This window comes from Leptodactylus fuscus, chromosome 8, assembly GCF_031893055.1.
Source record: "Leptodactylus fuscus isolate aLepFus1 chromosome 8, aLepFus1.hap2, whole genome shotgun sequence".
In the NCBI taxonomy this organism is placed as follows: domain Eukaryota; kingdom Metazoa; phylum Chordata; class Amphibia; order Anura; family Leptodactylidae; genus Leptodactylus; species Leptodactylus fuscus.
The window spans coordinates 41,174,237-41,199,149 of record NC_134272.1 but is presented as its reverse complement, the minus strand read 5'-3'; the positions used below and the strand labels follow the sequence as shown (position 1 = coordinate 41,199,149).

At 47.8% G+C, this 24,913-nt stretch overlaps 1 protein-coding gene across 1 annotated transcript in view; it reads left to right on the top strand.

Annotated features, from left to right (window-relative positions):
* The window catches only part of STAT1 (signal transducer and activator of transcription 1), a 275,050-nt gene that overhangs the window by 132,214 nt on the left and 117,923 nt on the right, over positions 1 to 24,913 (top strand). The window contains exons 15-16 of the mRNA XM_075285132.1: positions 2,104 to 2,187; positions 7,070 to 7,168. Coding sequence (XP_075141233.1) covers positions 2,104 to 2,187; positions 7,070 to 7,168 — 183 coding nt within the window. The remainder of the gene's footprint in view (positions 1 to 2,103; positions 2,188 to 7,069; positions 7,169 to 24,913) is intronic.

The following is a 24,913-nucleotide window of genomic DNA, read 5'->3' as shown; positions in this document are numbered from 1 at the left end:
TGCAGACAGAAAAGTATTTCACAATGTACTTTCCTGTCCACATGATTTGTGTGGACATTGCATGGAAAGCACACGGACCCCATTATAATCTAAGGGGCCCGTGTGCTTTCAGTTCTAATCGCTTGCCAATGCGTTCAGTAGTCCGTTTGTTGAGATCCCCATGCAGACTCCCCGAACAGATTACAGAATGCATATGTGAACCAGACCTCAGCCGAGCATGCGCATTACTCCTCTGCACCTCTCTGTCAACAGTGCCGCCCTTCCATGCACTTTCTGTATCAGCTGTTCCCTTGTATTTAAAATGGTAATTCACATGGTTCTCTGTGTGCCCTTGGAGCCAATCCGGGTTCCATGTATTTGTGTAACTCATTACTATGATTTTGTCCCTTTTTTAACAACTTCACTCCACAATCTCGCATTATATTGACTAGATTATTGTATTCTCGTGGTGATTGTTTTTATAGTTCCTTTATTTTGGCTTTTCAACTTTGACCTGTACCATGTGATCCAATTGGGAGGGGCTCCTGCTCTTTTAGGTTTTTTTCCCCTGTATTTTGTATTGTATTCTTTATTACCGTATATACTCGAGTATAAGTCGACCCAAGTATAAGCCGACCCCCCTAATTTTACTACAAAAAACTGGGAAAACTTATTGACTTGAGTATAAGCCTAGGGGGGAAATACAGCAGCTACTGGAAAATTTCAAAAATTAAAATGGTTTTTGGGTACAGTAGTTGCTGGGTCCTGGGAAAGGGGAGGGGGTGTTTTGGTTATCTGTCTGTCCCTTCCCCGAGCTTGAGGAGTGTTTTTTTTTCCCCCACGTGGAATTCAGCCTGGCTGAATATAGGGTATCTGCATCTGGTAGCTCCGATTAACCCCTTCTTGACGGAACAGGCGCACTGCAGATCCTATATTCAGTCAATCGGACACTTTCAGACACAGAGATACCTAATGTGTATGTGTTTCACAGTAATTTTCTACTTTTATATGTATTCTAGGGAAAGGACGGATTTAGAACTTTTATTTATTTTATGTTTTTATTATATTTTTTAAAGCTTTTTCCCCCCACTATTTTATGGGAGATACTATACATCACTATTTGCTTGACTCGAGTATATGCCGAGGGGGGCTTTTTCAGCACAAAAACTTTGCTTAAAAATTTGGTTTATACTCGAGGATATTGAGTACCTTGTATTTGCACATTATTTTACACACATGAGAAAGTTATCTATATTTTTGAAACGCGTTGTGTAATTCATAAAGATGAGTTATTTAGACCAGCGCGCCCACTGCCTTCATTTTTCAAATATGTGGATCAATATTTTTAAGTTTCTTAAAAAAATTATCAAAATATCATACATACCCTCAGTTGGTATCAAAGAAAACTTCAGTTTGCTCCACTACAAAACATTCAGTACACAGCTCGGTCGGTACAATATTGAATATTTATTGATGTTGTAATATGGTGATACATAGTCTTTTTTCAAAGATGCACAAAGACATGCACAATATAGGTAATATGTTAATTTTTACTGCACAATAACCGCTGTATAACTGACAGCATTAAAAAAAAATAGCGCAACTGCAAGGGGCAGGGGGTGGTTAGCACTGCAGCCTTGCAGCACTGGTGTCCTTGGTTCGAATCCTCTAAAGGACAACATCTGCAAGGAGTTTGTATGTTCTTCCTGTGTTTGCGTGGATTTCCTCCCATACTCCAAAGACGTACTGATAGGGAAAAAAATGTACATAGTAAGCCCTATATGGGGCTCACAATCTACATTAAAAAAAAAATTAAAAAAAATAGCGCAACTGCATTTCTTTTCCAGCATCCCATTATGTCATACAAAATATTAGCTCGTGCCGTTAAGAAGTACAACCTGTGTTGTAAAAAAAGCTCTTATATGTCTTTGTTAATAGAAAATTTAAAATGTAAATGTTTTTTGAAGGTAGGGAGTAAAAATCACAATGAAAAATAGCTGCAACCTGCCTTTATTGTGATATTTCAGTTAACCTTTGATAGGTATCGATTTTTTTTTTGCTTATATTTACAATATTATTTGAACATTTCACATCTAATGCGCTTTTGCTTTCTTTCTATTTTAGGGACCACTTATTGTTACTGAAGAGCTTCATTCTTTGAGTTTTGAAACACAGCTTTGCCAGCCTGGTTTAGTTGTGGATTTGGAGGTATAGTTTATAAAATATAAAATTACAATTAAAAAGCTTGAAATATTCTGAACTTCATTGAGAAGTGGCTTAATACTTTACAACAATTAATTGTGAAGGTTGCACCAAATTATTCCCACACTGTATTGTAAAGGAGTTGTCCAGGAAGATGGATTCTATGTTGTAACCCTAAGTTATATTCACACAACAGTGATTAATGGCTGTGTGACATAGGGCGGGTTCACATCTGCTCCCCGATCTCCTCCTTTCTGGTTTCCGTCTTCTGCCGACAGGAGACGGAAACCCGGCAGACAGTGTCCGCCCGTGAGCTCCTGTGAGCGTTTTGTGGTCTCCACGGCGAAACTGTTTTTTTTTAACTAGACACACAGTCCTGCATGTCTGACTTTGTGTCTGGTTAAATAAAAAAAAAACCGTTTAGCCGCGGAGACCACAAAATGCTCACGGGCGGACACTATTCAAACCCATTTAAATGAATGGGTTTGAAGAGTGACTGCCGGTTTCCGTCTCCTGTCCAGAAGATGGAAACCTGAAAGCGGAGACAGGGGCACAGATGTGAACCTGCCCTTAGTTTTTGTTTTGTTTTGTTTTGTTTTTTTCAACGAATGTCACATGTCAGCATTAAATTTAACATTAATGAATGGGGGCTATTCACATGACCGTTATTTTGACAATTTGTTGTAACAGACCTTCAAAACATAGATCATGTCCTATTTTTGTCCGTTTTCACAGATCCCTCCATACACCGTTATATATGGGCGATCCCTGAAACGGGTGCTTCTTGGCTGTGAAAAATGGACGTTTTTCATTGACATTTTGCACCCCGTCTGAATGTGGCCTTAGGAGAGGAATAAATATATGATGAGATATTTATGTCTCTTTTCTTAAGAATAGACCATAAAATCCATATGCCTGGGCAAGCCATTTAATTTAATAGCAACTACAGCTAAATGTTAAGATCATTTGTGTGAAAATATTTATCAGTGTACAGATTCTTTTTTCAGATTTTACTTTGACCATTGTGTTTAAAGGGGTTTTCTGGGCAAAAAATGTTGTCTTGCATATTTCACTGGGGGACACAGCACCTTGGGTATAGACCTGGTCACTAGGAGGCGGACACTAGGAAAACAAAGGCAGTTGGCTCTACCTACACAGTCTATACCCTCTCACTGACCGTGTACTCAGGCACTTTTGAACTAGTGTCGTAGAAGGCAGTCACGACCTGAGTCAGGTCTTTCTGTCTTACATCATTTTTATATTTTCTTCTTTTTCAGGGGCAGGGGGGTGTCAGTGTATATTGCTACACTAGTCATACCCCCTGTAGGCGTAAGCGCTCTGTTTCAGAGCGTCCCACAGTCACCTAGTCCCCCTCTTTAATTGCTGCATCGGCGGCTGGAGATTCCGGCGACCCAACTATCACGTGCAAGGTATCACCAAAGGGGTGAGTCTGTGGCGCCTGAAGACATCAGACTGGTAAGTATAGGTGAACATAGGTAAGTATCCTCGGGTTGTTTTTTTTCTCCCCCTCTTCTTCTTCTCTTTTTCTCCCCTGCCCAATTTGGATTTTTCTGGGACTGTCCTATCCCTATCCCTTACCTGGGCTCCTGTTTCCTTGGGGGTGCCATATCGCAGACAGGGGTGGCTTCTGGCTTACCTCCCTTTTTGGATCGGCAGCGCGGCTGGCGCCTGGTTCCACACGGTGGCCGTGGCTTCTATTTTAGGCCTCGCCAGGCTTGTAGGCCGCAGTAGGCCCCGCCGAGCTCCGGGCTTTTTAGGTCGCGGGGCCAGGTACTGTATGGCGGGCGTGGCTTCTACTTGAGGCTGCGGCTTCGCTGGCATGTATGCCGCAGTAGGCCTCGCTAAGCCCCGGGCTTTCCAGGTTGCAGTGCCGGGTGCCGTACGGCGGCCGCGGCTTTGCCAGCAGGTAGGCTGCACTAGTCTCCACTGTGGCCCAGGTTTTCCTGGGATCTGCAGGCCGACTGGCGTTCCCATTGGGCCTTCCCCTCCAAATTCCTGCCCAGGACCACCCCTGGGCGGTGCGGCATCAGGCTTCTATCTCCCACGTCTGCAAGGCTGCCACCTGGTCTTTGATGCACACTTTCAATAATTATACTGTACCAAATACATTCTGTCTTCTGCCGATGCCAGTTTGGGTCGCAAGATTCTGCAGACGGCAGTGCGCTGATTGTTCGTAAGTCTGTCTATTTTCCCTCCGTTAGGGACTGCTTTTGGACATCCCAAGGTGCTGTGTCCCCCTATGAAATATGTGAGAAAAAGGGATTTTTGTGCTCACCGTAAAATCCTTTTCTTGTTGTTTCACTGGGGGACACAGATCCCTCCCAGTGTTATTTTTTGCATGGGGGGTTCACTTTTTGTTTGTCTCTTCACAATTTTAGGATTTATTGGTGGTTGTTGGTTCCGTATTTATTTGGGTTTTTTTTTGGAACTCTTTCCTACTGCTGTGGTACAAAACTGCCTGAGTGCACGGTTAGTGAGACGGTATGGACTGTGTAGGCTGAGACAACTGTCTTCGTTTTTCTAGTGGACCCCTCGTAGTGACCAGTTCTATACCCAAGGTGCTGTGTCCCTCAGTGAAACAACGTAAAAAGGAAAAATCCTTTTTTTTTTTTATAAATCTGTTATAAATCTCTTGAGTTAATAAATGCACTCATATACCTATAGCAGTGTTTTGAGTTATTTTTTTGATGTCTCTGAGAGCTCTTGGTATCTTCTACATTTGTTTAAATGGTTCGTTTTCCTGTTATGTAACTTCCACTCTAACTCCGTCTCACCTCTGCCAACCCCTTCCTCTCTTCCTCCCTCCTGTCTCCCTCCCTCCCATACACCCCCTTCTTGTCTCTCTAGCTATCCCACCCACTACTAGCCCTTCCCATCCTACTCAGCCCATCCCCCGACCCCATTATACTTACGTCTCTTCCTCCCAGACTTCCTCCTTTGGAATGGCCCCTCCTTCTTTTCTTATTCTGCCAGCTCACTATCATCCTTGTGCTGCTCTGCACTCTGCAACCAACGCTCCACCTTTACTGCGCAGGCATGGGAGGTGCTCGTAAGCCTGCATAGTGGAGATGGATTATCGGCTGCAAACCACAGAGCAGCACTGGGTCTATAGTATGCACCCGCAGTCAGAGAAGAGGTTGAAACCGTCCTGCAGGAGGAAGCCTGGAAGAAAGAGAGGTACTGTATAAGCCGACCCAAATGTAAGCCGAGACCCCTAATTTTACCTCAAAAACCTGGGAAAACTCGACTCGAGTATAAGCCGAGGGGGGAAAACGCAGCAGCTACTGGAAAATTTTAAAAATTAAAATGGCTGGAGTTTTTGGGTGCAGTAGGTGCTGGGGAGCGAAGGGGGTGTTTTGGTTGTCTGTCTGCCCCTTCTCTGAGCTTGAGGACTGGGTTTTTTTCCCCCCACTTGGAACTCAGCCTGCCTGAATATAGGATATCTGCAGAGCTCCTATTAACCCCTTCCGATGGAATAGGAGCATTGCAGATACCCTATATTCAGTAGACTGGGCACTTTCAGACACAGGGATTCCTAATGTATTTCCCAGTAATTTTCCACTTTGAGGGCAGATTCACACCAGCGCCTGATCTCTGTTATGCAGGTTTCCGTTTCCTGCCCGAGAAACTGGCAGGCAGTTTTCAAAATGGAGTGATTTTGAACTTTTATTTATTTTTTTATTACATTCTTTTTAAACTTTTTTTTTTTTTTACAATTTTTTTTATATCTGTAACTCTTATGTGGGACACACTGCTATTACTATGAGGCACATGGAGAAAGGATATTTCTGGCGCTCAGTGGAAACTTTTTATGTGCTTATTTTAAGCATCCTGAGTTATACAAATACATAGACGTTTCGGTCAGTAGACCTTCCTCAGTACAACAGATGCAGGAAGAGTGAACACATGGTGTTTAGGAAAAGGTCCAGTGTTACTGGACCTTTTCCTAAACACCATGTGTTCACTCTTCCTGCATCCGTTGTACTGAGGAAGGTCTACTGACCGAAACGTCTATGTATTTGTATAACTCTGGATGCTTAAAATAAGCACATAAAATGTCTCCACTGAGCGCCAGAAATATCCTTTCTCCATTGAATATGGCGGTGAGATGCCTTTTCTGAGCACCTAACTTATTGTATACCGAGTGACGGATCATTATATTTAATATGAGGCACATGGAGTTTCTAAGCTGTAATGAACATGACCAGACCATCCACCATCTCCAATGGTGGATAAAATTATGGACTATTATATTTCAATGGACGCGTACACATAGATGCCGTCACTTTTGCGGCTGTGTGTCCGGGCCAAATTGAAGAGCTGCAACTTATGACTAGGCTTATATTTGAGTCAATAACTCAAGTCCCAGTTTTTTTGTGGTAAAATTAGGGGTCTTGGCTTATATTCGGGGCGGCTTATACTCGAGTATATACAGTATATATTATTTCTATTTATTTATGTTTTTTTAAATCGCACAAAGTGCTAACAAAATACTTTTAAAAAAATGTTGTGCTCTTTTGGTACTCATGTACATGCAGCTCTCCACTTCTGCTGCTATACAATCTTTTTACAGTAGCAGATTAAGAAATTTCAAGAATGTCCTTACAATGTCCTTACTTTTCACCTTGTCTGAAAAGTTAGTGAACATTTAAACATTTGAAACTCATATTGACCATTCATACATTACAAGTCATCGTTGTTAGGAGTTATTAAAAAACAGGATATATGTGTATTAGTTCAACATAATAAGCAGGTAATAAGTAGAGATGTAAAATTGAACCTATTGTTTTGAAAATATTAAATTCCAGACCCACGATATATATTTCATATTAATTGAACATTTTTTATTGTTTCTATTTTTCAACAGACTGCATCGCTTCCTATTGTAGTCATTTCTAATGTAAGTCAACTTCCTAGTGGATGGGCCTCTATTTTATGGTATAATATGCTAACATCTGAAACAAAGGTATGTTTATTTCGCTGTAAACTTCGATAAATAGGAACACACTGTTACTGTTAGGATATGGTCACTTGGAGGAATTTGGAGAGGAATTTTAGGCGGCCTTCACCTAAAAATATCTCTCCAAAAAACATCCCTTTGGAACTTGTGTAATCGCTGACGCTCAGCCTTGAACTTCTGGCATGGTTTTGCATGTATAGTTAGTCTCAAGTATGAGACCTTGGGCTGTGTTTTTCACTGTGATTCTGCAAAAGAATCTGCCAGCACAGCCTCTTATGAGTATACAGTGTTGGCCAAAAGTATTGGCACCCCTGCAATTCTGTCAGATAATACTCATTTTCTTCCAGAAAATGATTGCAATCTCAAATTCTTTGGTATTTTATCTTCATCTAATTTGTTTTCAATGGAAAACCACAAAAAGAATTGTCAAAAAGCCAAATTGGATATAATTCCACAGCAAACATAAAAAGGGGGTGGACAAAAGTATTGGGACTGTTTGAAAAATCAAGTGATGCTTCTCTAATTTGTGTAATTAACAGCACCTGTTACTTACCTGAGGCACCTAACAGGTGGTGGCAATAACTAAATCACACTTTCAGCCAGTTGAAGTGGATTAAAGTTGACTCAACCTCTTTTGTCCTTGAGTGTACCACATTGAGCATGGAGAAAAGAAAGACGACCAAGACCAAGAAGGACTTGAGAAGCAAAATTGTGAGGAAGCATGAGCAATCTCAAGGCTACAAGTCCATCTCCAAAGACCTGAATGTTCCTGTGTCTACCGTGCGCAGTGTCATCAAGAAGTTTAATGGCCTGCGGCCATTTTTGGGTAGCTGCTCTTGCAGTTCAATACAGGAGCCGGCCGGTGGCCATTTTGGGGTGGCCTCTCTATGCTCTTGTATAGAACTACAAGAGCAAGAGAAGCCAGAAGAGGCGGAGTTGCTGCAGAAGAAGGAGGCGGCGCAGGAAAGGGCTCTCAGGCAGCAATGGGGATGCGTTCATCGGCCTTTCAGCGCTTGGGCCCGCCCTCATTGCTGCAGAGACCTCATTTGCATACCAGTTAAAACTGGTATTTCTACTGAACGGCGCGGAGGAGACCACGTCTAAAGGAAGGAGACGAATAGCCTTTCTTAAGGCTATTCCAATGTGTTCATTAGAAAAAATGGTAGTTTAATGGTAGAATCCCTTTAAAGCCCATGGCATTGTGGCTAACCTCCCTAGAGTGGATGGAAATGAAAAATTGACGAGAGATTTCAACGCAAGATTGTGCGGATGGTGGATAAAGAACCTCGACCAACATCCAAACAAATTCAAGCTGCCCTGCCGTCCGAGGGTACAACAACCCGTACTATCCGTCGGCGTCTGAATGAAAATGGACTGTATGGTAGGATACCCAGGAAGACCCCACTTCTTACCCAGAGACATAAAAAAGCCAGGCTGGAGTTTGCCAACACTTACCTGAGAAAGCTAAAAACGTTTTGGAAGAATGTTCTCTGGCCAGATGAGACAAAAGTAAAGCTTTTTGGGAAAAGGCATCAACATAGAGTTTACAGGAAAAAAAAAAAATAGGCCTTCAAAGAAAAGAACACGGTCCCTACAGTCAAACATGGCAGAGGCTCCCTGATGTTTTGGGGTTGCTTTGCTGCCTCTGGCATTGGACTGCTTTACCGTGTGCATGGCATTATGAAGTCTGAAGACCACCAACAAATTTTGCAGCATAATGTAGGGCCCAGTGTGAGAAAGCTGGGTCTCCCTCAGAGGTCATGGGTCTTCCAGCAGGACAATGACCCAAAACACACTTCAGAAAGCCACTAGAGAATGGTTTGAGAGAAAGCACTGGAGACTTGTAAAGTGGCCAGCAATGAGTCCAGACCTGAATCCCATAGAACACCTGTGGAGAGATCTCAAAATGGCAGTTTGGTGAAGGCACCCTTCAAATCTCAGGGACCTGGAGCAGTTTGCCAAAGAAGAATGGTCTAAAATTCCAGCAGAGCATTGTAAGAAACTCATTGATGGTTACCGGAAGCAGTTGTTCGCAGTTATTTTGTCTAAAGGTTGTGCTACCAAGTATTAGGCTGAGGGCGCCAGTACTTTTGTCTGGCCCATTTTTGGAGTTTTGTGTAAAATGATCAATGATTTGACTTTCTTTTTTTCATTTTCTTGTGTTTTTTTTCATTGCAAGCAAAAATTAATGAAGATATTAATACCAAAGAGTTTGTGCTTGCAATCATTTTCTGGAAGAAAATGAGTATTATCTGACAGAATTGCAGGGGTGCCAATACTTTTGCCAACACTGTAATGTAAGGCACATTAGGGCCAGTTTTTGAAGACTATTTTGAAGTGGATGACCACATTAAGTTCCTCTTTAGAATCCAGTAGATAAGTGTAATTTTGTACTCTTACATATTTCATATTAAACGTTTTTGTGATAAAATAAACAAATTATTAGGTGTGATATTTCTATAGCCTAACTAATAGAGATGAGCGAACACTAAAATGTTCGAGGTTCGAAATTCGATTCGAACAGCCGCTCACTGTTCGAGTGTTCGAATGGGTTTCGAACCCCATTATAGTCTATGGGGAACATAAACTCGTTAAGGGGGAAACCCAAATTCGTGTCTGGAGGGTCACCAAGTCCACTATGACACCCCAGGAAATGATACCAACACCCTGGAATGACACTGGGACAGCAGGGGAAACATGTCTGGGGGCATAAAAGTCACTTTATTTCATGGAAATCCCTGTCAGTTTGCGATTTTCGCAAGCTAACTTTTCCCCATAGAAATGCATTGGCCAGTGCTGATTGGCCAGAGTACGGAACTCGACCAATCAGCGCTGGCTCTGCTGGAGGAGGCGGAGTCTAAGATAGCTCCACACCAGTCTCCATTCAGGTCCGACCTTAGACTCCGCCTCCTCCGGCAGAGCCAGCGCTGATTGGCCGAAGGCTGGCCAATGCATTCCTATGCGAATGCAGACTTAGCAGTGCTGAGTCAGTTTTGCTCAACTACACATCTGATGCACACTCGGCACTGCTACATCAGATGTAGCAATCTGATGTAGCAGAGCCGAGGGTGCACTAGAACCCCTGTGCAAACTCAGTTCACGCTAATAGAATGCATTGGCCAGCGCTGATTGGCCAATGCATTCTATTAGCCCGATGAAGTAGAGCTGAATGTGTGTGCTAAGCACACACATTCAGCACTGCTTCATCACGCCAATACAATGCATTAGCCAGTGCTGATTGGCCAGAGTACGGAACTCGACCAATCAGCGCTGGCTCTGCTGGAGGAGGCGGAGTCTAAGATCGCTCCACACCAGTCTCCATTCAGGTCCGACCTTAGACTCCGCCTCCTCCGGCAGAGCCAGCGCTGATTGGCCGAAGGCTGGCCAATGCATTCCTATGCGAATGCAGACTTAGCAGTGCTGAGTCAGTTTTGCTCAACTACACATCTGATGCACACTCGGCACTGCTACATCAGATGTAGCAATCTGATGTAGCAGAGCCGAGGGTGCACTAGAACCCCTGTGCAAACTCAGTTCACGCTAATAGAATGCATTGGCCAGCGCTGATTGGCCAATGCATTCTATTAGCCCGATGAAGTAGAGCTGAATGTGTGTGCTAAGCACACACATTCAGCTCTACTTCATCGGGCTAATAGAATGCATTGGCCAGCGCTGATTGGCCAGAGTACGGAACTCGACCAATCAGCGCTGGCTCTGCTGGAGGAGGCGGAGTCTAAGATCGCTCCACACCAGTCTCCATTCAGGTCCGACCTTAGACTCCGCCTCCTCTGGCAGAGCCAGCGCTGATTGGCCGAAGGCTGGCCAATGCATTCCTATGCGAATGCAGACTTAGCAGTGCTGAGTCAGTTTTGCTCAACTACACATCTGATGCACACTCGGCACTGCTACATCAGATGTAGCAATCTGATGTAGCAGAGCCGAGGGTGCACTAGAACCCCTGTGCAAACTCAGTTCACGCTAATAGAATGCATTGGCCAGCGCTGATTGGCCAGAGTACGGAACTCGACCAATCAGCGCTGGCTCTGCTGGAGGAGGCGGAGTCTAAGATCGCTCCACACCAGTCTCCATTCAGGTCCGACCTTAGACTCCGCCTCCTCCGGCAGAGCCAGCGCTGATTGGCCGAAGGCTGGCCAATGCATTCCTATGCGAATGCAGACTTAGCAGTGCTGAGTCAGTTTTGCTCAACTACACATCTGATGCACACTCGGCACTGCTACATCAGATGTAGCAATCTGATGTAGCAGAGCCGAGGGTGCACTAGAACCCCTGTGCAAACTCAGTTCACGCTAATAGAATGCATTGGCCAGCGCTGATTGGCCAATGCATTCTATTAGCGTGAACTGAGTTTGCACAGGGGTTCTAGTGCACCCTCGGCTCTGCTACATCAGATTGCTACATCTGATGTAGCAGTGCCGAGTGTGCATCAGATGTGTAGTTGAGCAAAACTGACTCAGCACTGCTAAGTCTGCATTCGCATAGGAATGCATTGGCCAGCCTTCGGCCAATCAGCGCTGGCTCTGCCGGAGGAGGCGGAGTCTAAGGTCGGACCTGAATGGAGACTGGTGTGGAGCGATCTTAGACTCCGCCTCCTCCAGCAGAGCCAGCGCTGATTGGTCGAGTTCCGTACTCTGGCCAATCAGCGCTGGCCAATGCATTCTATTAGCCCGATGAAGTAGAGCTGAATGTGTGTGCTTAGCACACACATTCAGCTCTACTTCATCGGGCTAATAGAATGCATTGGCCAATCAGCGCTGGCCAATGCATTCTATTAGCGTGAACTGAGTTTGCACAGGGGTTCTAGTGCACCCTCGGCTCTGCTACATCAGATTGCTACATCTGATGTAGCAGTGCCGAGTGTGCATCAGATGTGTAGTTGAGCAAAACTGACTCAGCACTGCTAAGTCTGCATTCGCATAGGAATGCATTGGCCAGCCTTCGGCCAATCAGCGCTGGCTCTGCCGGAGGAGGCGGAGTCTAAGGTCGGACCTGAATGGAGACTGGTGTGGAGCGATCTTAGACTCCGCCTCCTCCAGCAGAGCCAGCGCTGATTGGTCGAGTTCCGTACTCTGGCCAATCAGCACTGGCTAATGCATTGTATTGGCGTGATGAAGCAGTGCTGAATGTGTGTGCTTAGCACACACATTCAGCTCTACTTCATCGGGCTAATAGAATGCATTGGCCAATCAGCGCTGGCCAATGCATTCTATTAGCGTGAACTGAGTTTGCACAGGGGTTCTAGTGCACCCTCGGCTCTGCTACATCAGATTGCTACATCTGATGTAGCAGTGCCGAGTGTGCATCAGATGTGTAGTTGAGCAAAACTGACTCAGCACTGCTAAGTCTGCATTCGCATAGGAATGCATTGGCCAGCCTTCGGCCAATCAGCGCTGGCTCTGCCGGAGGAGGCGGAGTCTAAGGTCGGACCTGAATGGAGACTGGTGTGGAGCGATCTTAGACTCCGCCTCCTCCAGCAGAGCCAGCGCTGATTGGTCGAGTTCCGTACTCTAGCCAATCAGCGCTGGCCAATGCATTCTATTAGCCCGATGAAGTAGAGCTGAATGTGTGTGCTTAGCACACACATTCAGCTCTACTTCATCAGGCTAATAGAATACATTGGCCAATCAGCGCTGGCCAATGCATTCTATTAGCTTGATGAAGCAGAGTGTGCACAAGGGTTCAAGCGCACCCTCGGCTCTGATGTAGCAGAGCTGAGGGTGCACAAGGGTTCAAGTGCACCCTCGGCTCTCCTACATCAGAGCCGAGGGTGCGCTTGAACCCTTGTGCAGCCTCGGCTCTGCTACATCAGAGCCGAGGGTGCGCTTGAACCCTTGTGCACACTCTGCTTCATCAAGCTAATAGAATGCATTGGCCAGCACTGATTGGCCAGAGTACGGAATTCGGCCAATCAGCGCTGGCCAATGCATCCCTATGGGAAAAAGTTTATCTCACAAAAATCACAATTACACACCCGATAGAGCCCCAAAAAGTTATTTTTAATAACATTCCCCCCTAAATAAAGGTTATCCCTAGCTATCCCTGCCTGTACAGCTATCCCTGTCTCATAGTCACAAAGTTCACATTCTCATATGACCCGGATTTGAAATCCACTATTCGTCTAAAATGGAGGTCACCTGATTTCGGCAGCCAATGACTTTTTCCAATTTTTTTCAATGCCCCCGGTGTCGTAGTTCCTGTCCCACCTCCCCTGCGCTGTTATTGGTGCAAAAAAGGCGCCAGGGAAGGTGGGAGGGGAATCGAATTTTGGCGCACTTTACCACGTGGTGTTCGATTCGATTCGAACATGGCGAACACCCTGATATCCGATCGAACATGTGTTCGATAGAACACTGTTCGCTCATCTCTACTAACTAAATAAAATCATAACTTTAATGTTTTGGACGCAGAGAATCTTTTGTCTGACAAGCTAACAAAGGAATGACTGGAATAATAGCACATCAAAGTACAATTGCATTATGATAAGGACCATTTTTCTGAAAAGATCCCTTTTTTGTTGCAGATTTTGCTGCAGATTTTTGAGCCAAATTCAGGACTGAATTGAGTAGAAGGGAGAATAATGTGTGTTCTTTTTTAAATTTGCATTTCTACTGTAGCCACTCCTGGGTTTGGCTTAAAAAAAAACACAGTAAAATTTGCAACAAAAAAGCCTGCTTTTCCCAAACATGGCGCCTTATTAAGGTTAAGGCCTCACGCTGCAGAACACAGCTAAAAAAATGCTGTGGTTTTTCTTCCTTTATTAAATCTAAAGTAAAAACGAAAGTGTTGCTGCAGGCAAAATTGACATGCTTGCTTTCCTACAGTATTTTTTTCCACAGTGTGTGCGTGGGATTAGCCAGAATCTCATTCACTTTGTTGGTGCTGTAAAACACAACTTTTTTTTCCACCACATTTCTGTAGCAGGAAACATGCATCGTTTTCACCACGTGTGGCCTTAGCGGCAGGGACCTATATTGCAAAAACCAGAGCATTTTACAGTTTCTCAAAATGGATAGGATTATGGCTAATCCCATTCACTCATTGCAGAAAACAAATCTGCTGTGTAAATGCTGCGATTTCAAAAATTCTGACGGTTTACATATACTGTATGCGCAATAGAGGCAGAAAACTGCAGACTTTCTGTGAAAAGCAATGCGTGGGGCCTTAGCTTAAAGGGGTTTTCCAGGATAAAACTATTAATGACCTGACTTTAGGATAGATCATCAATATTTGTCACCCAGTATCCTCACCAGCCAGATGTTTGAACAGATGGTGGTGATCAAAATCTATTTATGAAATGACATCATAATTAGAGATGAGCGAACACTAAAATGTTCGAGGTTCGAAATTCGATTCGAACAGCCGCTCAATGTTCGTGTGTTCGAACGGGTTTCGAACCCCATTATAGTCTATGGGGAACAGATACTCGTTAAGGGGGAAACCCAAATCCGTGTCTGGAGGGTCACCAAGTCCACTATGACACCCCAGGAAATGATGCCAACACCTCTGGAATGACACTGGGACAGCAGGGGAAGCATGTCTGGGGGCATCTAACACACCAAAGACCCTCTATTACCCCAATATCACAGCCTAACAACTACACACTTTACACACTCAATACCACCTCTCTGACAGTAGGAAAACACCTTGAAACATGTGTATTTGGCACTTGCAGTGAGGAGAGCTTGTCACCAGCAGTGAATTTGGCCCTTGTAGTAAGTTGAGGTTGGCACCAACATTTGTTTTGAAAATCAGGGTGGATTGAGCCTCTAACCAGCAGAGTTTGGGCAAATTCATGGTGGAGGGAGCCTCTAAACACCCCAGTTTGGGCAAATTCATGGTGGAGGGAGCCTCTAAAAACCCCAGTTTGGACCAATTCATGGTGGAGGGAGCCTCTAACCAGCCCAGTTTGGGCAAATTCATGGTGGAGGGAGCCTCTAAAAAACCCAGTTTGGACCAATTCATGGTGGAGGGAGCCTCTAACCAGCCCAGTTTGGGCAAATTCATGGTGGAGGGAGCCTCTAACCAGCCCAGTTTGGACCAATTAATGGTGGAGGGAGCCTCTAACCAGCCCAGTTTGGACCAATTAATGGTGGAGGGAGCCTCTAACCAGCCCAGTTTGAACCAATTCATGGTGGAGGGAGCCTCTAAACAGCCCAGTTTGGGCAAATTCATGGTGGAGGGAGCCTCTAAAAAACCCAGTTTGGACCAATTCATGGTGGAGGGAGCCTCTAACCAGCCCAGTTTGGACCAATTAATGGTGGAGGGAGCCTCTAACCAGCCCAGTTTGGACCAATTCATGGTGGAGGGAGCCTCTAACCAGCCCAGTTTGGACCAATTAATGGTGGAGGGAGCCTCTAACCAGCCCAGTTTGGACCAATTCATGGTGGAGGGAGCCTCTAACCAGCCCAGTTTGGACCAATTAATGGTGGAGGGAGCCTCTAAACAGCCAAGTTTTGGGAAATTCATGGTGGAGGGAGCCTCTAACCAGCCCAGTTTGGACCAATTCATGGTGGAGGGAGCCTCTAAACAGCCCAGTTTGGGCAAATTCATGGTGGAGGGAGCCTCTAAAAAACCCAGTTTGGACCAATTCATGGTGGAGGGAGCCTCTAATTAGCCCAGTTTGGACCAATTAATTGTGGAGGGAGCCTCTAACCAGCCCAGTTTGGACCAATTAATGGTGGAGGGAGCCTCTAAACAGCCCAGTTTGGGCAAATTCATGGTGGAGGGAGCCTCTAACCAGCCCAGTTTGGACCAATTAATGGTGGAGGGAGCCTCTAACCAGCCCAGTTTGGACCAATTAATGGTGGAGGGAGCCTCTAACCACCCCAGTTTGGACCAATTCATGGTGGAGGGAGCCTCTAACCAGCCCAGTTTGGACCAATTCATGGTGGAGGGAGCCTCTAAAAAACCCAGTTTGGACCAATTCATGGTGGAGGGAGCCTCTAAACAGCCCAGTTTGGGCAAATTCATGGTGGAGGGAGCCTCTAAAAAACCCAGTTTGGACCAATTCATGGTGGAGGGAGCCTCTAACCAGCCCAGTTTGGACCAATTAATGGTGGAGGGAGCCTCTAAACAGCCAAGTTTGGACCAATTCATGGTGGAGGGAGCCTCTAAAAACCCCAGTTTGGACCAATTCATGGTGGAGGGAGCCTCTAACCAGCCCAGTTTGGACCAATTAATGGTGGAGGGAGCCTCTAACCAGCCCAGTTTGGACCAATTAATGGTGGAGGGAGCCTCTAACCACCCCAGTTTGGACCAATTCATGGTGGAGGGAGCCTCTAAACAGCCAAGTTTGGACCAATTCATGGTGAAGGGAGCCTCTAAAAACCCGTTTGGACCAATTCATGGTGGAGGGAGCCTCTAACCAGCCCAGTTTGGGCAAATTCATGGTGGAGGGAGCCTCTAAACAGCCCAGTTTGGGCAAATTCATGGTGGAGGGAGCCTCTAACCAGCCCAGTTTGGACCAATTAATGGTGGAGGGAGCCTCTAACCAGCCCAGTTTGGACCAATTAATGGTGGAGGGAGCCTCTAACCACCCCAGTTTGGACCAATTCATGGTGGAGGGAGCCTCTAAACAGCCAAGTTTGGACCAATTCATGGTGAAGGGAGCCTCTAAAAACCCGTTTGGACCAATTCATGGTGGAGGGAGCCTCTAACCAGCCCAGTTTGGGCAAATTCATGGTGGAGGGAGCCTCTAAACAGCCCAGTTTGGGCAAATTCATGGTGGAGGGAGCCTCTAACCAGCCCAGTTTGGTCCAATTAATGGTGGAGGGAGCCTCTAACCAGCCCAGTTTGGACCAATTAATGGTGGAGGGAGCCTCTAACCACCCCAGTTTGGACCAATTCATGGTGGAGGGAGCCTCTAAACAGCCAAGTTTGGACCAATTCATGGTGGAGGGAGCCTCTAAAAACCCCAGTTTGGACCAATTCATGGTGGAGGGAGCCTCTAACCAGCCCAGTTTGGACCAATTAATGGTGGAGGGAGCCTCTAAACAGCCAAGTTTTGGGAAATTCATGGTGGAGGGAGCCTCTAACCAGCCCAGTTTGGGCAAATTCATGGTGGAGGGAGCCTCTAAAAAACCCAGTTTGGACCAATTCATGGTGGAGGGAGCCTCTAACCAGCCCAGTTTGGGCAAATTCATGGTGGAGGGAGCCTCTAACCAGCCCAGTTTGGACCAATTAATGGTGGAGGGAGCCTCTAACCAGCCCAGTTTGGACCAATTAATGGTGGAGGGAGCCTCTAACCAGCCCAGTTTGAACCAATTCATGGTGGAGGGAGCCTCTAAACAGCCCAGTTTGGGCAAATTCATGGTGGAGGGAGCCTCTAAAAAACCCAGTTTGGACCAATTCATGGTGGAGGGAGCCTCTAACCAGCCAAGTTTGGGCAAATTCATGGTGGAGGGAGCCTCTAACCAGCCCAGTTTGGACCAATTAATGGTGGAGGGAGCCTCTAACCAGCCCAGTTTGGACCAATTAATGGTGGAGGGAGCCTCTAACCAGCCCAGTTTGAACCAATTCATGGTGGAGGGAGCCTCTAAACAGCCCAGTTTGGGCAAATTCATGGTGGAGGGAGCCTCTAAAAAACCCAGTTTGGACCAATTCATGGTGGAGGGAGCCTCTAACCAGCCCAGTTTGGACCAATTAATGGTGGAGGGAGCCTCTAACCAGCCCAGTTTGGACCAATTCATGGTGGAGGGAGCCTCTAACCAGCCCAGTTTGGACCAATTAATGGTGGAGGGAGCCTCTAACCAGCCCAGTTTGGACCAATTCATGGTGGAGGGAGCCTCTAACCAGCCCAGTTTGGACCAACTAATGGTGGAGGGAGCCTCTAAACAGCCAAGTTTTGGGAAATTCATGGTGGAGGGAGCCTCTAACCAGCCCAGTTTGGACCAATTCATGGTGGAGGGAGCCTCTAAACAGCCCAGTTTGGGCAAATTCATGGTGGAGGGAGCCTCTAAAAAACCCAGTTTGGACCAATTCATGGTGGAGGGAGCCTCTAATTAGCCCAGTTTGGACCAATTAATTGTGGAGGGAGCCTCTAACCAGCCCAGTTTGGACCAATTAATGGTGGAGGGAGCCTCTAAACAGCCCAGTTTGGGCAAATTCATGGTGGAGGGAGCCTCTAACCAGCCCAGTTTGGACCAATTAATGGTGGAGGGAGCCTCTAACCACCCCAGTTTGGACCAATTCATGGTGGAGGGAGCCTCTAACCAGCCCAGTTTGGACCAATTCATGGTGGAGGGAGCCTCTAAAAAACCCAGTTTGGACCAATTCATGGTGGAGGGAGCCTCTAAACAGCCCAGTTTGGGCAAATTCATGGTGGAGGGAGCCTCTAAAAAACCCAGTTTGGACCAATTCATGGTGGAGGGAGCCTCTAACCAGCCCAGTTTGGACCAATTAATGGTGGAGGGAGCCTCTAAACAGCCAAGTTTGGACCAATTCATGGTGGAGGGAGCCTCTAAAAACCCCAGTTTGGACCAATTCATGGTGGAGGGAGCCTCTAACCAGCCCAGTTTGGACCAATTAATGGTGGAGGGAGCCTCTAACCAGCCCAGTTTGGACCAATTAATGGTGGAGGGAGCCTCTAACCACCCCAGTTTGGACCAATTCATGGTGGAGGGAGCCTCTAAACAGCCAAGTTTGGACCAATTCATGGTGAAGGGAGCCTCTAAAAACCCGTTTGGACCAATTCATGGTGGAGGGAGCCTCTAACCAGCCCAGTTTGGGCAAATTCATGGTGGAGGGAGCCTCTAAACAGCCCAGTTTGGGCAAATTCATGGTGGAGGGAGCCTCTAACCAGCCCAGTTTGGACCAATTAATGGTGGAGGGAGCCTCTAAACAGCCCAGTTTGGGCAAATTCATGGTGGAGGGAGCCTCTAACCAGCCCAGTTTGGACCAATTAATGGTGGAGGGAGCCTCTAACCAGCCCAGTTTGGACCAATTAATGGTGGAGGGAGCCTCTAACCACCCCAGTTTGGACCAATTCATGGTGGAGGGAGCCTCTAACCAGCCCAGTTTGGACCAATTAATGGTGGAGGGAGCCTCTAACCAGCCCAGTTTGGACCAATTCATGGTGGAGGGAGCCTCTAACCAGCCCAGTTTGGACCAATTAATGGTGGCGGGAGCCTCTAAACAGCCAAGTTTTGGGAAATTCATGGTGGAGGGAGCCTCTAACCAGCCCAGTTTGGACCAATTCATGGTGGAGGGAGCCTCTAAACAGCCCAGTTTGGGCAAATTCATGGTGGAGGGAGCCTCTAAAAAACCCAGTTTGGACCAATTCATGGTGGAGGGAGCCTCTAATTAGCCCAGTTTGGACCAATTAATTGTGGAGGGAGCCTCTAACCAGCCCAGTTTGGACCAATTAATGGTGGAGGGAGCCTCTAAACAGCCCAGTTTGGGCAAATTCATGGTGGAGGGAGCCTCTAACCAGCCCAGTTTGGACCAATTAATGGTGGAGGGAGCCTCTAACCACCCCAGTTTGGACCAATTCATGGTGGAGGGAGCCTCTAACCAGCCCAGTTTGGACCAATTCATGGTGGAGGGAGCCTCTAAAAAACCCAGTTTGGACCAATTCATGGTGGAGGGAGCCTCTAAACAGCCCAGTTTGGGCAAATTCATGGTGGAGGGAGCCTCTAAAAAACCCAGTTTGGACCAATTCATGGTGGAGGGAGCCTCTAACCAGCCCAGTTTGGACCAATTAATGGTGGAGGGAGCCTCTAAACAGCCAAATTTGGACCAATTCATGGTGGAGGGAGCCTCTAAAAACCCCAGTTTGGACCAATTCATGGTGGAGGGAGCCTCTAACCAGCCCAGTTTGGACCAATTAATGGTGGAGGGAGCCTCTAACCAGCCCAGTTTGGACCAATTAATGGTGGAGGGAGCCTCTAACCACCCCAGTTTGGACCAATTCATGGTGGAGGGAGCCTCTAAACAGCCAAGTTTGGACCAATTCATGGTGAAGGGAGCCTCTAAAAACCCGTTTGGACCAATTCATGGTGGAGGGAGCCTCTAACCAGCCCAGTTTGGGCAAATTCATGGTGGAGGGAGCCTCTAAACAGCCCAGTTTGGGCAAATTCATGGTGGAGGGAGCCTCTAACCAGCCCAGTTTGGACCAATTAATGGTGGAGGGAGCCTCTAAACAGCCCAGTTTGGGCAAATTCATGGTGGAGGGAGCCTCTAACCAGCCCAGTTTGGACCAATTAATGGTGGAGGGAGCCTTTAACCAGCCCAGTTTGGACCAATTAATGGTGGAGGGAGCCTCTAACCACCCCAGTTTGGACCAATTCATGGTGGAGGGAGCCTCTAACCAGCCCAGTTTGGACCAATTAATGGTGGAGGGAGCCTCTAACCAGCCCAGTTTGGACCAATTCATGGTGGAGGGAGCCTCTAACCAGCCCAGTTTGGACCAATTAATGGTGGAGGGAGCCTCTAAACAGCCAAGTTTTGGGAAATTCATGGTGGAGGGAGCCTCTAACCAGCCCAGTTTGGACCAATTCATGGTGGAGGGAGCCTCTAAACAGCCCAGTTTGGGCAAATTCATGGTGGAGGGAGCCTCTAAAAAACCCAGTTTGGACCAATTCATGGTGGAGGGAGCCTCTAATTAGCCCAGTTTGGACCAATTAATTGTGGAGGGAGCCTCTAACCAGCCCAGTTTGGACCAATTAATGGTGGAGGGAGCCTCTAAACAGCCCAGTTTGGGCAAATTCATGGTGGAGGGAGCCTCTAACCAGCCCAGTTTGGACCAATTAATGGTGGAGGGAGCCTCTAACCACCCCAGTTTGGACCAATTCATGGTGGAGGGAGCCTCTAACCAGCCCAGTTTGGACCAATTCATGGTGGAGGGAGCCTCTAAAAAACCCAGTTTGGACCAATTCATGGTGGAGGGAGCCTCTAAACAGCCCAGTTTGGGCAAATTCATGGTGGAGGGAGCCTCTAAAAAACCCAGTTTGGACCAATTCATGGTGGAGGGAGCCTCTAACCAGCCCAGTTTGGACCAATTAATGGTGGAGGGAGCCTCTAAACAGCCAAGTTTGGACCAATTCATGGTGGAGGGAGCCTCTAAAAACCCCAGTTTGGACCAATTCATGGTGGAGGGAGCCTCTAACCAGCCCAGTTTGGACCAATTCATGGTGGAGGGAGCCTCTAAACAGCCCAGTTTGGGCAAATTCATGGTGGAAGGAGCCTCTAACCAGCAGAGTTGTGGGAAAGCAGGGTGGAGGGAGCCTCTAACCAGCAGAGTTGGTGGAAATCAGGGTGGAGGGAGCCTCTAACCAGCAGAGTTGGGGGAAATCATGTTGGAGGGAGCCTAGTATTAGCAGAATTGTGCAACGCTTATGGTGGATGAGTATGAGGATGCGGAGGAATTGGAGAGGTTGAGTACAGACATGGAGTTTCATGTTGGGGTGCTTTACACAGGTGGGCACAAAAATGAAGGCTCTATCCAGTGGTGGTTCATTTTTATCAAAGTGAGCCGGTCGGCACTCTCAGCTGACAGACGGGTGCGCTTGTCAGTGATGATGCCACCGGCTGCACTGAACACCCTCTCAGATAGGACGCTGGCGGCAGGACAGGACAGCACCTCCAAGGCATATAGGGCAAGTTCAAGCCACAGGTCCAACTTCGACACCCAGTACGTGTAGGGCGCAGAGGGGTCGGAGAGGACAGGGCTGTGGTCGGAAAGGTATTCCCGCAACATGCGCCTATACTTCTCACGCCTGGTGACACTAGGACCCTCCGTGGCGGCACTTTGGCGAGGGGGTGCCATCAAGGTGTCCCAGACCTTAGACAGTGTGCCCCTCGTTTGTGTGGACCGGTGAGAACTTGGTTGCCTACTGGAGGAACTGCCCTCCCTGCCGCCACTGTCACATGCTGGAAACATCTCCATCATATTCTGCACCAATTGCCTGTGGCAAGCATTGATGCGATTGGCCCTCCCCTCTACCGGAATAAAAGACGAGATGTTGTTTTTATACCGGGGGTCAAGGATAGCAAAGATCCAGTACTGGTTGTCCTCCATGATTTTGACAATACGCTTGTCGGTTGTAAAGCACCCCAACATGAACTCAGCCATGTCTGCCACAGTGTTAGTTGGCATGACTCCTCTGGCCCCACCGGAAAGTTCAATCTCCATTTCCTCCTCATCCTCCATGTCTACCCATCCGCGCTGCAACAATGGGACGATTCGAAGTTGCCCGGAAGCCTCCTGTATCACCATCACATCATCGGACAACTCTTCTTCCTCCTCCTCCTCCTCCTCCTCCTCCTCCATTAAACGCAGTGAAGCGGACAGATGTGTGGACCTACTCTCCAGCTGTGACGGATCGGATGCTATCCCTAACTCCTCTGTGTGATCTGAGTTATCCCTGATGTCAATCAGGGATTCTCTCAGAACACAGAAGAGCGGGATTGTAAGGCTCACCATCGCATCCTCAGAGCTCACCCTCCTTGTGGACTCCTCAAAGACCCGTAGGATGTCACAAAGGTCTCTCATCCATGGCCACTCATGGATGTGAAACTGAGGCAGCTGACTTTGTGGCACCCTAGGGTTTTGTAGCTGGTATTCCATCAAAGGTCTCTGCTGCTCAACCACTCTATTCAACATCTGAAACGTTGAGTTCCAGCGTGTGGGGACGTCGCACAAAAGCCGGTGTTGTGGCACATGCAGGTGTTGCTGGAGAGATTTTAAGCTAGCAGCGGCTACTGTCGACTTGCGAAAGTGGGCGCACATGCGCCGCACTTTCACCAGTAGCTCTGGAACATTGGGGTAGCTCTTTAGGAAACGTTGCACCACTAGGTTGAAGACGTGGGCCAGGCATGGAACATGTTGGAGTCCGGCAAGCTCCAGAGCTGCTACCAGGTTCCGGCCGTTATCACAAACGACCATGCCTGGGCCCAGGTACAGCGGCTCAAACCATATTGCCGTCTCATCGAGGAGGGCATCCCTCACCTCGGAGGCAGTGTGCTGTCTGTCCCCCAAGCTGATCAGCTTCAGCACAGCCTGCTGACGTCTACCAACGCCAGTGCTGCAACGTTTCCAACTCGTAGCTGGGGTCAATCTAACAGCGGAGGAGGAGGCGGTGGCGGAGGAGGAGGCGGTGGCGGAGGAGGAGGCGGTAGAGGAGGAGGAGGAGGGGGGTGTTCTTCTCGTGTCCCTGCCAGGAATGTTAGGCGGGGAGACGAGGTACACCGGGCCAGTTTGGGAAGCAGTCCCAGCCTCAACTACATTCACCCAGTGTGCCGTCAGTGAAATGTAGCGTCCCTGTCCGCATGCACTTGTCCACGCGTCGGTGGTCAAGTGGACCTTTGTGCAAAGCGCGGAACTAAGGGCCCGCCTGATGTTGAGTGACACGTGCTGGTGCAAGGCGGGGACGGCACACCGGGAGAAGTAGTGACGGCTAGGGACGGCATAGCGAGGTGCCGCAGTTGCCATCAGGTCCAGGAAGGCGGGAGTTTCAACAAGCCGGAACGCCAACATCTCCTGGGCCAGCAGTTTAGCGATGTTGGCGTTCAAGGCTTGCGCGTGTGGGTGGTTAGCAGTGTATTTCTGCCGCCGCTCCAATGTCTGAGAGATGGTGGGTTGTTGTAAAGAAACGCCTGATGGTGCCTTTGATGGTGCAGGAGAAGGAGATAAGACAGGACCAGGGGAGGATGAGGTAGAAGTCAACAAAGTGGCGGAGGCAGATGAAGTGGTGTCCTGGCTCGTCCTCTGGAGTGCATCGCCAGCACAGTCAGCAGTGGCAGTGGCAGAGGCAGAGGCAGAGGCAGTGGCAGTGGCGTGAACGGCAGGCGGCCTTTGTCCTGCCGTTGCTGCCTGCCACTGATTCCAGTGCTTGGATTCCAAATGACGGCGCATTGAAGTGGTGGACAGGTTGCTCTTCTCAGAGCCCCTAATCAATTTCGAGAGGCAAATTGTGCAGACAACACTATATCTGTCCTCGGCGCATTCCTTGAAAAAACTCCACACCTTCGAGAAACGTGCCCTCGAGGTGGGAGTTTTTCGGGGCTGGGTACGAACTGGAACATCTTGGGAGATTCCGGGTGTGGCCTGGCTTCGCCTAAGCTGCTGACCTCTGCCTCTGCCTCTAGCTACCCTTTTTGGTGCTGCACCTGCCTCAACATCCACACTACTTTCCCCGCTTGACATCCCCCCTGTCCAGGTCGGGTCAGTGTCCTCATCATCCACCACTTCCTCTTCCAACTCCTGTCTCATCTCCTCCTCCCGCACAATGCGCCAGTCAACTGGATGCCCTGACGGCAACTGCGTCACATCATCGTCGATGAGGGTGGGTTGCTGGTCATCCACCACCAAATCGAACGGAGATGGAGGAGACTCTAGTGTTTGAGCATCTGGACACAGATGCTCCTCTGTTAGGTTCGTGGAATCGTGACGTGGAGAGGCAGGTTGAGGGACAATGAAAGGAGCGGAGAACAGCTCTGGGGAGCAGGGACAGTTTGGGTTATTGTTCTGTAAAGCTTCGGAATTTTGGGAGGAAGGAAGACAAGACTGTTGGGTAATAGGAGGAGAGGAGGCAGAGTCTGACTGGCTGCTGGACAATGTGCTGTAAGCGTTCTCTGACAGCCATTGCAAGACCTGTTCCTGGTTCTCGGGCCTACTAAGGTTTGTACCCTGCAGTTTAGTTAATGTGGCAAGCAACCCTGGCACTGTGGAGTGGCGCAATGCTTGCTGCCCCACAGGAGTAGGCACGGGACGCCCTGTGGCTTCACTGCTACCTT